This window comes from Pecten maximus, chromosome 5 (assembly GCF_902652985.1).
Source record: "Pecten maximus chromosome 5, xPecMax1.1, whole genome shotgun sequence".
NCBI lineage: Eukaryota > Metazoa > Mollusca > Bivalvia > Pectinida > Pectinidae > Pecten > Pecten maximus.
Genome location: NC_047019.1, coordinates 9582818 through 9596718, shown reverse-complemented (window position 1 = coordinate 9596718; position 13901 = coordinate 9582818). Strand labels below are relative to the sequence as shown.

The window sequence follows — 13901 nt, the reverse complement described above, 5'->3', positions numbered from 1 at the left end:
TAATAAGTTTACAATACAGTACATTTTACCGTCTCAGCTTATGTGAATGACAAGGATGACCACAGTTCATTTCAAATATTTCATTCAGAGAATTACATAAATATTATATATATATATATATATTGATTTATATATAATATTTATGTAATTTGTGTTTCTAAGCTATATATCTATTTATTAGCACAATGTATCATATACACTCTGTGTTGGTGATCCGAAGATAAAGATTTGAATTTCCTGTCGTAGTTGTACCGAGAGAAATATATATAATATATGTACAATTCGTATCCATGTATGTAAATACATTGCGATCCAGGTATTCTATATCACCTTATAGACGACTTCCACAATGATCATGTCCGGGTATCGGGCCGACCATCACTGCGCCATTGAAACGTTCTTTTTTAAGAACGCCGATGTGGCGCAGCGGTATAGGCTGCGGATATTTCTGGCTAGGCGATTGGGTGCCGTAGATCGTGAGTTCGAGGCCCGGTCAGGGCACGAGTCAAAAAGTTGTCTTCCTTCGTCATTTGTGTTTCTAAGCTATATATATATATATATATATATGGGGCAAAGAAGTAATTCAAACAGTGTAAACAATAAGGTTTGTTAAATTTTCGAGGCAATCCGCCCCTTTATCAAAACACAAAAAATCACAAATACAATCACATAATATATATAAGAAGTACTGGAAATACAATAAAATACAATAAGAATAATGTTTTAGTAACTGGAGAAACCACAATGAACCCTTCGGCAAACGTGGGCCGAAGGCGGATACTAGCGTGACTGCATCATGTTCAAACACTAGAATGCTATGCGACCAACTCATATATATATATATATATATGAATAGATTGAACAACAAACTAAGCCTACATGTATCAGTGTATACTGCCCATCGCCAGCCGTCGAAAAACTGTCTTGGTACCCTGTACATTGCGCGTGCATTGTGCATACTACGACGTTTACCGAGCATTGAATACATTTGTAGGTAATTCAGACGGGCATGGCTACATAACGGCTGGCGATCGTACAATTCGACCACATTTCAAATCCTGCCTATTTCAAAGAAAATGTTTCACTGACAGAACTAATTGCCTTCTTTATTTTAATATATCATACCTAACTACGATACTTTAAGTGGATATACCACGCACAAATGTATATATAAGATAAATGATTGTTCGCGCACAGCGCTAGCGAGAGCTTAACTAGAGGAGAGTTAGAGTACATGTGAAATATCACGTGACTTATTGCGAATCTACATCACCTTATACCAAAATAGATATAAACATATATATTGCACTCATATTTTGCTCAGTTGTCATCGCTGTGAGCTTCGCAACTTGTAGATATGTACATATGTATGCAAAATAGATAAATGTTGGTGGTTTGATCTCTTAATCTTCCGTATGCTGCATAAACTGATGGTTTTGTTTTCTATTATTCATGTAGTTAGTATAATTGACATCCAAATTTAAATATTTCATCAACTACGTCTTCCCCCATGTTATTAACACCAGCGAATATCAAATCTGAGAACTACTTTTTATTTGAAAATGGTCACCTTTAGGTCGAAACAGGCCAAATTGCGTCATGTTCCTCTTTCATACGATCCAGCTAACATGTACATGTACTGTATGTACACCAAAAAGACAAAACAATTTAGAAATATATCAGAATACTCAATCTAATTAAAATCAGATGTACATTTGCATTTTGCACTACGCTACTCTCCGTATGAACATTTTTAGATACAAGATGTTGTTTAAAAAATAACTTTGTGTTTAACCTTTTTCTATGATTATACTTTAAGATCCATAAAATGTAGTTTTGTTAAACTAAACTTCATTACTTACGCTACCAAATTACTCTTGATTTGATACTTACACAAGCAGAGAACAACCCAAGCAAGTGAATACGAAACATATTTTGTAAACGTTACATTACATTCTGCGAACGTTTCTGATGAAATAAAAATGAGTTCCTTCTTATTCATCGTTATATTTAAAAAAAAAAAAAAGATTGCAGGATTTCTTGTGTCCATGTTACGGGAGCGGGATCGCTGGCTGAGCGGGTTTGCTGGCCCGACGGAGCAGGATCGCTGGCTGAGCGGGTTTGCTGGCCCGCCGGAGCGGGATCGCTGGCTGAGCGGGTTTGTAGGCCTTCCGCAGCTGAATCGCTGGCTGAGCGGGGTTGCTGCCTTGTCAGAGCGGAATCGCTGCGTGAGCGGGATCGCAGCGACATCGCTTGCGCGGGATTACGGCGGGATTGCAGCGGGGTTTTAATCCCCATCGCTCGACGGGCGCAAACGCGCTGTGAGTGTTTGAGTACCAAATCACCCTCCTCGTACTGTACATGTATGTTTCATGTAACAAGAGTGTTATTTATTCAAACCTTCTGCTAACGGAAACATTATAGTTAATGGGAAATCTTGAAACCAACGCCCATACCGGATGCACTTCAAGGATCCTGGTAGTTGAATTCTGTTACATGAATATTTTTTTCTATATTTATTCTTTGTTTACATGTCACCCTGTTGCTGATTGCTTTTTCCTTTGTCAAGAATAATTATATGCTCATTCAAAATATTACCTTTAGCAGTCCAATATATGCATTCTTTTGTGTAGTTTTTGAACAGATACAGGGGGTCGTGTTTATTTTACTCCCAACATTATTGTTTGTGCCATAGCTGTGCAAATGCAAATGCAAAAAAATGAAGAAAAAAAATGGAGCCTACCGACTCCTTTTTTTTATTATTTTACCTGAACACGATTCGCTGGTTTATGTAAACTTACGGCAATTTTTTAAATAAAGAAGGATATAGATACTGCATTGTCGTTACAAAATGATACGTTCATGTAGTAATGCAGTTTGTTATTTCCGAAATTCGATTATACATGTAGGATTAAAAAAAAAAAAAAAAAAATACGTCAAAAGTGAAATTCGGGATTTTAGAAAACTATTTCATAATAAGCAGACATTCATATTAAAAGGGAAAGTGTTAAAAATTTGAAAAAAAGTTCAAAGAAAATAATATCTTTACGATACGCAAGCAATAAATGGCAGAAAAAAAGTCACGACAATTACTATAAATATATATACAATATACAATGCTGGATACACTTCGTTTAAGACACGCCCTTCGTAGCTTATATGTTTTATGGTTAATGTGTTCAGTGGTCATTTTTTTGTCTTTATAATACAGTTTGATCATCATCTAATAACGGACTATTTCTTTTAGTACAAACCATTAGACTTGCACAAGTTCTAGTACCTGAAGACTTGTGCCCCTTTAATGAATTAGGCGTGTTAATTAAAATATAAGGATTGAATGTTGCTTCTGTCGATTTCATGGGGTGATGGATTAAGTTGCTCTTGACAAACTCAACATGAAATGCTTCGCAGTTCATAAATTTGTCTCAATATTGTATATTTATACGATACGTGTACTGCATTCGGATCATCCTCGGGTTGCTGTAAAAAAAATCCGAGGAGATCTGGATGCGTGTACTATTGTCTAAATCATTTTATGATTATATACTATGATGAGTGGGGCATGATAAAAGTAGCTGTCAAAGAATTGTGCTGTAGGATTTGTGTAATAGTATTATTGTATGCTTTTGCTTAATCGCCGCTAAAAATAGATTCTGGAAATACCCTAACATCCGGGATACTGTATGAATAGAAAGAGCTCTACGCACGGATATAGTGTGTCTGTCCTTACTCTTGACGCGCCTCAGTCAATATATTTTTTCCTTATTGATATTACAGCATATTAACGAAGTACAAAATCCATAATTGTTGTTTGTTACAAATTAATGTGATTATATTATCTTCTCTATAGTGCTGTATGAATTATAATATATAGTGTCTATGTCAGTGTATGATTTTATGATAATTTTGATATTGTATGTCACACTATTGTATGATACGTGAAAGCTGTGTAATAGAAAGGAGTAATGAAAAATACCCAGTCTGCGCTGGGTCTCGAACTAGCGACCTTTCGCTCTCAAGGCAAACATCCTATCACAAGGCTAAATGGAAATTCCCACTAGTTTGAGCTACTCTCTACTTTTATACAACTCCCTCACAAAGTCTTTACCCCGAAGACAACCACAACCCAGGTTCTTTGTCTCCAAGGAAGCTTCTCAATCCCCTTTAACTCTTACTTGGAGTGGTCAACGGCACCAAATCTGTAATAGGAAGTAGTAATAAAAATACCCTGCCCGCGCTGGGGCTCGAACTAACGACCTGTTGCTCTCCAGGCCAACATCCTACCACTAGGCTAAAGGGAAATTCCCACTAGTATGAGCTAATAAGGTGACCTTGTACTTTCGAATATGTCTTATTATGATGAATGTAATAACGTATGTTATACTAATACGTGACACGTGAAGTATTACACGGTGTGATGTGTGTTATGACATTGAATATGTTACCTCTTACTGCATATACAATAGTGTGTAGGAGTTTGCGAATAAATCTAGAAATCAAAGCCTTACCAAAAAGACGTTCTTTTTCAGTAGATTTTACCGTTAACAATGTTTATATAACTATTTAAAGTTTAAAACCCTCTCCGGTGGACCAGGGGGGGGATTAAAAGGGATTAATGTTTGATCGATAGCCACAGTTTAACAATAGCTTCCGTAAACTCGGACACGACTGACCCGAGCGTTCTCCATGCCCACTGTTTGGAGAACAAAGGAATATGTTGATCTAGTAGAACAATTGAAAAACCAATTATAGTCAGTTTCAGATTAATTTTTCACCTTTGCTGATTTACCTGAGCTACATGTGGAAAGTAGGGAAACCGAGATACATAGATAAACGATGGGGAAACAGATATATCATGAAATAAAAATCAATACAGATTTTGTATGCGCTTCATTAATGAAATTAATATAATATGCCAACAGCACTACATACATAATGTATCTTCTGCTGTTTCAGACAATAATTTCATAAATAATGCAGTGTAATATATATGTATCAATGATAAAGATGCAATGACAATTCAACATTAACACAACATCATATATTACAGTTAAAAAAACAAAACAAAACAAACAAACAGTAAAGTTTCAGGTGGAAAATGTTTCATATCTAAACAAAATTATATATATATGTATATACATAATAAAATGTATATACAAATGAAACTTCATGCACACAGAAATTCGTACAATGCCATGCAAATGCATATCACACCACCTTCTTCAGTTTTCCCGTGCTAGGCATCCAATTACAAATTGTTGGTGGTGTGGTGTCTCCTTCTGTGTTATAGTGGTTCCATGTTTTGCGGTCTCCCTCAACCCAATGCGCTACAGCGCAGTCGGTGAAGGGGCCAGTGTTAATGGTTAGGTCAGCATTCTGCAGAATGCAGAAAGTGAAAAATACTACTTTAAGCTTTTGTAATTTGATGTATTTATTAGTATAGAATTTTAGTAACCAGGGAATTTTGATTAAAATATATCTTCATGTAAGTATATGACACCAGCCTGTGTTCTTATATATAAAGATATATATATTGTTGATTGATATAATGGTATGATTGTCCATCACTATCTGTACTATTGTATTATTGTATATGTATATGTCTACTCTCCAATGTGTCTTGTAACACAAGGAAATAAAATAATCTGAAAATAAAAAAAAAATCTGAGATTGCTCAGGTAGAACAGGTAAAACACAGGTAAAACACGGGTGAATTCAGGTACATGTAAACTCCTCTGAAATAGACTATAATCCTTCTAACAATATTCCTGCTCCCTATGTTTATATAAATGGTCAGCAAATATCTGTACAGCCGACTGACCAGTCCGTCGGACCGAAGTCTGAACATTTAACCCGGGACAACGTGACACCTGGATATTCGACACAAAAAAATGGAATTTTGTTTGGTGTGATTCAGAAGGGATGTTCCAAAAATGTGTACGACATTACCGTGTTACAGTTTCCGAAACATCCGTGTTTAATTTGCTAAAATAAAGAAGGGCGAGATCGGGAGCGAACAGATCCAAGCGTGTTCGACACAAGTGAGTTTTACTTATAATTCTATTTATAGTTCTTACTGTTATTACGAAATACCATTAAAGAATGATTCAAAATATGACCATCTTATGATGTAATCATATACTGACAAATGGATTAGGTACTTCTGTGCTTAATCAGGATTTATTATTCTATGTTAATTTTCAAGCATTTGGTTTTATTCGTAGTTGAACAATCCACCTTGAATAATATAAGGGTTGCTCATATTAGCTTCATTGTAAATGTTACCATACCTCTTTCTGAGTGACCAGAAACCAAACATAAAGGATTTTTCAATAGTGAAAGGAATGAGGCGGCTTACAAAAGTGGTTATAAACTCTAAAACAAATTCTGAACTTTCTCGCATCCCAAAGGAATATGAATTATACTTTCTGTCTTTGATTTACAGAATGTACATGGTGGAATCGTGAAATGTTTGCCTTAAAAAGTATTGGATTTGTTGTCAAACTATTGTGTAAAATCCTGTTGAGTTATTAGTTATTTTGAAAGGTAATAAAATAAGAGTGTCCCATGTTGGTTCTGCAAAATTAAACTGTTCTACCTATTTTTTCTTCCTGTATCAATTTCATAATTTTTGGATAGACATCTATAAGATATGTTTTAAGATAAGATATATTATATTTAAGTGTCACACATTTTAAATACATAAATCACATACATATCATACAAATTGTACATTAAAATCTCCAGAATTGTCAGATTTAGGAGACACTATAAACATTTACATATATCTTTAGTTCTTTAAATATTTAAAAAAAAAAGGTTTTATGTTGAGAGGCATGTAAGGAAGGAAAAGTTTTGTGTTTTTTATCTTCATGTCAGTATCCTTTTCTGTATAAAGTTAACGAGCATTAGAACGGAAGAAAATTAGTTCTATACCATATTTCGGGGTAGATTAATGGTGTAGAAATTAAGTGAGCGTGCATCTTTAATCACTTTAACCACGCGATCACCATAGAAACCCAGTCCTTATAGAAAACAGAATGTCTACCGATAGTCACATGTGGAACATACCAAAGAGGGGTCTTTAGAAGGAAGAATTGTTTTTGATTTGCACTGAAATTAGAATTAGAAATACCACATCAGAACATATTCTTACATCGTCACGTGTGGAACATACTAAGAAAAGTTATCATCTTTAAACCACCTTCATAAATAATCTTTAGTTATACCATTCCTTTCTACCTTGTCAGTTTTCCCATTCCATAAAAACAGAAAAAGAAAACATAGTAGTATTCCATTGAATGTATTAAGTTGTGTAATTAAGAGGGACTTGATAATGTGTATCTTGCCTATCGAAGTGAATATTCCTCTACAACAAGATATGATAATGAATTTAGTTCGACAATCGGTTACTGCAAAGACACTTCAGACCCATCCAATTTTAAAGAAGTGTCATATGCATATCGAGAAAGAAATATTTGAAAAATTAGCAACATTATTCATTCTTTATTGTAATAGCAAAATTTATCAATATAAATAGTGCGATGGGGTCGTCTTGTCGACAGTGTCGTCTGACCTTGAACAAATTTGAAAGATTCCAACCCTGATAAATGCTTGAACTAGAATTATTGGGCAAAGTGTTTACCTATATTCTGATGCTATCCCCAGATAAATAATTAAGATTTTGGGTATTGTTTATTTCCATGAAACAAAATCAAATGTTTTTTTTTGAAGTATCATCTTCTTCAATCCACCCCACCACCAATAACTTAGAAGCCTATTTTGAACATATTTTATAACTTTTCATTAACTGTATTATATGATAGTGTATCAATGTTTAATATACCTTTTTACATTTATAGATGTATAACTTTATCAAGTGCATAAAATAATCCATATAAAGTTGAAATGTATTCATATAAAGATCACATAAAATATATGTACTGTTAATGCTGTCTTGCTATCTTAACTCATAACCTGAATCTGTCTTGCTATCTAACTTATAACCTGAATCTGTCTTGCTGTCTAACTCATAACCTGAATCTGTCTTGCTGTCTAACTCATAACCTGAATCTGTCTTGCTGTCTAACTTATAACCTGAATCTGTCTTGCTGTCTAACTCATAACCTGAATCTGTCTTGCTGTCTAACTCATAACCTGAATCTGTATTGCTGTCTAACTCATAACCTGAATCTGCCTTGCTGTCTAAATCATAACCTGAATCTGTCTTGCTGTCTAACTCATAACCTGAATCTGTCTTGCTGTCTAACTCATAACCTGAATCTGTCTTGCTGTCTAACTCATAACCTGAATCTGTCTTGCTGTCTAACTCATAACCTGAATCTGTATTGCTGTCTAACTCATAACCTGAATCTGTCTTGCTGTCTAACTCATAACCTGAATCTGTCTTGCTGTCTAACTCATAACCTGAATCTGTCTTGCTGTCTAACTCATAACCTGAATCTGTCTTGCTGTCTAACTCATAACCTGAATCTGTCTTGCTGTCTAACTCATAACCTGAATCTGTCTTGCTATCTAACTCATAACCTGAATCTGTCTTGCTATCTAACTCATAACCTGAATCTGTATTGCTGTCTAACTCATAACCTGAATCTGTCTTGCTGTCTAACTCATAACCTGAATCTGTCTTGCTATCTAACTCATAACCTGCAACGCGCGATATATATAAATATAGTGCTGCTTGTACATATCATCAATTAAACTGATAAAATAATTATCATACTTATTTTTATTTCATAACAATTAATTTGAAACTGACTATAATTGGTTCCCTATTCTACAAGATCAACAAATTTCTTTGTTCTCCAAAAGTCAGCGAAAGGAGAACACGCTGGTCAGGCTGAATATCTATTTGTTGACTGACCACATAAGGAGCAGAATATTGTTAGAAGGATTATAGTCTATTCGAATGAGTTTACCTGTATTTACCTGTTTTCACCTGTGGTTACCTGTGCTACCTGGGCAATCTCAGGCTGGTGTCTAATAGGTATCTGGTAAAAAAGCATCCTTGTTATGCGAATCAGATTCAGATTCTTTTATTTCTTTGTGTTTTTCAACACATCAGAAGACATTACAAAACAATACAATGCAATATAGTATGACGCAATACATAATCACAAAAGTACATGTCCGTTACGCTTAATAGTCTAACATACACATATATGTATACGTACACTTTAGTAATACTATATATTATAAAAATGAACATAACGTCATTATGACAGTATAATCATATGAAGTTATTACATTTCAAAATGTCCACCTAATTTTTAATTATTTGTATATTCTGGTATTTATCAAAATTAATTTGTTTCCAACTGGATATTTTAATCATATGTATTTTTTTTTCTAAAAAAATGTATTTTTGAAATCAGATTTTTTTATCAGTTTTTTTTTATATAAATATTTTAGAGATAGCAAAGCTATGTTAAACCGTGTTCATACATATACCGGTTATGCTAATGTTTACTTGCAGGATATAAGCAAAACAATGTCTATTATGTAAAATGTTGGATAATCTTAAGCTCGTAACAATAGAAAATATTTTGCATAATATCTAAGTTAGAAGGATAAACCTGACTTAAAACACACTCCTCTGTGTTAACATTGGATAGTTTCAGTATCTGTTGAGTGTGAGCAATTGCCCTCTCAGCCTATTGATATAATATTGGACAGTTGAGACATTTATCATGCTTTGGTTGCTTTTGCACAAGTGCATACAAGGTTTCAAGGTTTTATTGATATCACTCTGACACACTAACCTGTGTAACAAGAGGTCACATATACATAATAACAATGATACATGGCGTACAGTAATACAATCTTACTATATTCTATACAATATAATTTGTGATAATTACAAAGAACATTAAAGAATTTTAAAGAATGGAGGAGCACTGCATGATAAAAATACTTTAAAATCAATTTACTTAGTTTTTCTATAAAGCTACACATTCTTATATAAACTTGATTCTATTGGTAGTTTAATATGAGAGGATCGAAATTTACACATAATTTTTCTATCTTTTTCATTTAGCTGTAACAAATACTTTTCTATGCCAAATTGTGTCTTAAATAAAGAATATGTTTGTCCTCTTGAAGAATTATCAATATCATGAAACCATTTCTGAATAAACTGATCCTGCAATCTATTTTTAACCAGACTCTTTATTTCATCTCTTGAAAAAGAACATATTGATTGGTTAATCCAGACATAGTTTAAGCCAGATTTAGATAAAAATATCTTTAACGTATGCCAGCCATTTACACGATATAGTGAACGAGTCTTGTCGGAATTGGTCGAAATGTTGTGACAGTATTAATATCTTTGGAATATTTACAATACACCTGAAGAAAACTGTTATTTCATTCGTTATAACAATGTCTGAATATATTCTGATATGGCGTTTTCTGGTTGTAATACATATTCCACAATGTAACATTTATACAGTTCATTACAGGACTTGATTTTATCACATATACCATGAGATACAAAAATGAACTTTCAGCATGTTGTATATTTTTTTGCTTTTTTTTTTTGCATAGCGATGTATCGCTTGGGAAGAGGATGCCGATATGAACACTACCTCAAATACATGCGAACATGTCTAAATCGTAAAACTGGGTAAGTTATTTTTAACAAATTCTTTCTTTCGTAAGAATTTTTCTTACTCGTTCATTTAGTCATTTATAGCCAATAAACACTAGATAAAACAAAAATGCGGCTCTATTGACCGCAGTTAAATGAGGTTATAATTGTGTATTGTATTAAACCTAGATAACGGTAACTGAACCATACCGTAATGATAAGTTGTGAAAATCATTAGATTAATTTGATGTTTGTTCTTGAATTTGTTTCGGTATCCAGGCAACAAGTTATTCATATAACAAAATGAAGCTCAATGTTTTTGTTTGTTTGTTTGGTTTCCATTTTTTTTGTTCATTATTGTAGACATATCAGTGAGTTTTCGTAGATCTGAATAAGAGATAACCAGATGGCAGTATAGGTAACGTGTTATAGATGTATATATTCACAGTATTTCGCCTTCTTTATGTTTCAGGAAAACTGCAGCTTTAGTTTGTGTGTTATTGTTGGTGGTCGCTACCTTATTTGTCCGTTTGCTTTATATCCAGTCGTATCTCGACCACGTCCAATCCATCTTAAACAATGTACGGAAGTATGAACACACCATCTACCGTCGAATTCATTACATACGACGGCCGCACTATATTAGTTCTGACGTCTTCGAAGGATGCCAATACAGCTGTTATTTTACTGAGAGTGACACTTTGGAAGATGATACGGACAACCTAATCGTCATATGGCGAGATTTACCGGATGTTGCTCCGCCAAAGCCAAGAAATCAGATTTGGGTGTATCACAGCATGGAGCCGCCGCCACTTCATGGAAAATCGTATGCGTCATGGAAGAAACTTTTCAATTGGACGATTTCATATAGAAGAGATTCTGATATATATAGTCCATATGGTATTATTGAAAAAAAGGAAAATATCGATAAAAATATCACGTCGCAAAATTTAAGTATCAATTGGGATGCAAAGACAAAAGACGTTGTATGGTTTGTTTCAAATTGCAAGAGTTTCAGTATGCGGTACGAATATGCGGTGGCGTTAAATAAAACTGTTGATGTAGATATGTTTGGACAGTGTGGTGATCAAAAGTGTGACGAAAAATGGCCTATATGTGCTAAAAAATTACAATCTATTTATAGATATTATCTCTCATTTGAAAATTCGTTATGTCGAGACTACATCACAGAAAAGAGCTTCAAAATATATGAGAGTCTCTTTGATGCTATTCCAATTGTCAGGAATGGTGCCTTTTTGAATCACTACCTTCCTCCGGGATCATATATTTCAACAAAAGATTTCCATTCTGTGGAATATCTAGGAAACTTTTTGAAAGTTTTGGAGAATACTAAAAAGACACCGAGTACGTATTTTAATTGGCGCAAGCATTACGTTGCCAGGGATATGATCCAGTCAAATGAAACATTTTGTGAATTGTGTCGTCGTAGTCATACAGACAAAAAGTATCAGAAAGTGTATAATGATTTTGAAACATGGTTAAGGGGAGGAGAAGACAATTCATTTTGTTTACCTGTCGCTGATATTCAATGAAATGATCTCTAGTACGATATATCAAAAGCCACATGCTGTGATGTTATAAGTTACGATGAAATGATAGTTTTTTCAATTAAATATGCTTAAATTTTTAAAGCGCCAGTTTTAATGTCTTAAGATAAAAGTGACGATTTGTCAGCTTTCGTCGTCCGCTGTGTCATTGTACAGTGTTTTCAGTGTCGTAAGATAAAAGTGACGATTTGTCAGCTTTCGTCGTCCGCTGTATCATCGTTCAGTAGTTTCAGTTTCGTAAGATAAAAGTGACGATTTGTCAGTTTTCGTCGTCCGCTGTGTCATCGTACCATTTTTTCAGTGTCGTGAGATAGAAGTGACGATTTGTCAGCTTTCGTCGTCCGCTGTATCATCGTACAGTAGTTTCAGTGTCGTAAGATAAAAGTCTTAATGAGGCCCTGGTTCGATGGAACTAAAATTTGTACCGAATTTCTTTCTCTGGATAATTAATGTTCTTGTCTGAATTACATCGTTGTTCATGGAATTTTATGTGAATACTAAAGAAGGTAATTCCGAATGCTGTTTTTGTTTGTTTTTCTTTTGATATTTATTGAGCTATTTTTCAAAATGTCCCTTATTTTTTTATCTCCCTCAGCTGTTGACGAGACTTCTTGTTATCGTATTTTCTTTCACAATATTAGAAATAAATACATATTTTGTGATCTTCAACTCGTTCTCTTTCAATTCATGTAATGTCGCGTTCAGTGACCTATATGCAATTAAAACGCAGGATTCGGTTAAATCAGAAAAAGAGTTAGCATTAATGAAGCTATCTATTTATTTATATATTATCTGTATTTTATTTAGCCTGATGGCATGTTTTGATTTAAAGAATGTTGTTAAATAGTGTGATATGAAGTTATGTCGTCCAATAACATCTCTGCCATAGTTTAAGTTCGCTGTTGGATCCTATAACAGGGACTAATGAATTGAGTTGAACTTGAGACAAACCTAATGAACCCTTCAAGGAAAATTTGTCAAAAAAAGCACAATTTGTTAATGCTTTAGCTACTTTAACTTATTTTTTTTATTGAATTGTTTTTCAAGCTGTACTAGATCATGAGTAAATAACCCGTTATGTCAGCTTATGTGTATATAAATGTATATTTTATATAAAAAGTGTTTTTAAATTATAAAATTGAAGACGTGTCTTTTGCACCTCTCCAACCAGATTTCTGCATTTCTTTTAATTTGTTTCGCGTTTTGATTTTGATCGCCTCCATTCATCAACACTTTGGGCGCTTAGCATCCCTGACGAATCCAAGAAGAATAAAGAGTTTTATGAGGGAGTCGAATTCATTTTGGATCTACTATACATTTGTATAATACCTTCTTACGTTCAATGCCTTACCTGTGAATGCACCAGAACCATGTTTTAATGGTCCCGACATCGATCGTGTGACTTTTGTACAATCTTCATTGCTATATAAATATCGGGAGGTGTCAATTTAAGTTTGTTGCCCTTGCACGGTCATGCGTATAAAGTTCCTTACTAGTTTGACCTATATACAAATCATCGCATTTAGAACAAATTATATAACTCACTTCGACGTGCAATTGATATTTGCTTTTACTGTGAAATTCAAGCCATTTCTAAACAAATAGATACCATATTGAATAATCATTGAACATGTACCTCACCTAGACGTGTTTCATTTGGAAACCCCTCGATTAATACCATCTATAACATCTATCCAACAGTTATCAAATTTAGAACATTTGTT

At 33.9% G+C, this 13901-nt stretch overlaps 2 protein-coding genes across 2 annotated transcripts in view; one reads left to right on the top strand and one right to left on the bottom strand.

The window, feature by feature from the left end:
* LOC117327081 (alpha-(1,3)-fucosyltransferase C-like) overlaps window positions 1-12694 on the top strand; it is a 34324-nt gene extending 21630 nt beyond the window's left edge. Inside the window, exons 2-3 of the mRNA XM_033883910.1 lie at window positions 10567-10645; window positions 11082-12694. Of these exons, the coding sequence (XP_033739801.1) occupies window positions 10569-10645; window positions 11082-12162 (1158 nt within the window). The 5' untranslated portion in view covers window positions 10567-10568 and the 3' untranslated portion in view covers window positions 12163-12694. The remainder of the gene's footprint in view (window positions 1-10566; window positions 10646-11081) is intronic.
* On the bottom strand, window positions 7961-9026 carry LOC117326752 (clumping factor B-like). The gene is made up of 2 exons (XM_033883474.1): window positions 8960-9026; window positions 7961-8667 (listed from the first exon to the last, which is right to left on the bottom strand). Exons 1-2 carry the CDS (start codon window positions 9024-9026, stop codon window positions 7961-7963), a joined length of 774 nt encoding a protein of 257 aa, XP_033739365.1.
* Window positions 12695-13901: the final 1207 nt, after the last annotated feature.

What these genes read in the sequence shown, in the direction of transcription:
- LOC117326752 (XM_033883474.1), bottom strand. Translation starts at nt 9,026, where the DNA reads ATGCTTTTTTACCAGATACCTATTAGACACCAGCCTGAGATTGCCCAG. An exon ending in GGTAGCACAGGTAACCACAG is followed by an intron (nt 8,668 to 8,959) that starts GTGAAAACAGGT and finishes CGCGCGTTGCAG; the next exon opens with GTTATGAGTTAGATAGCAAG.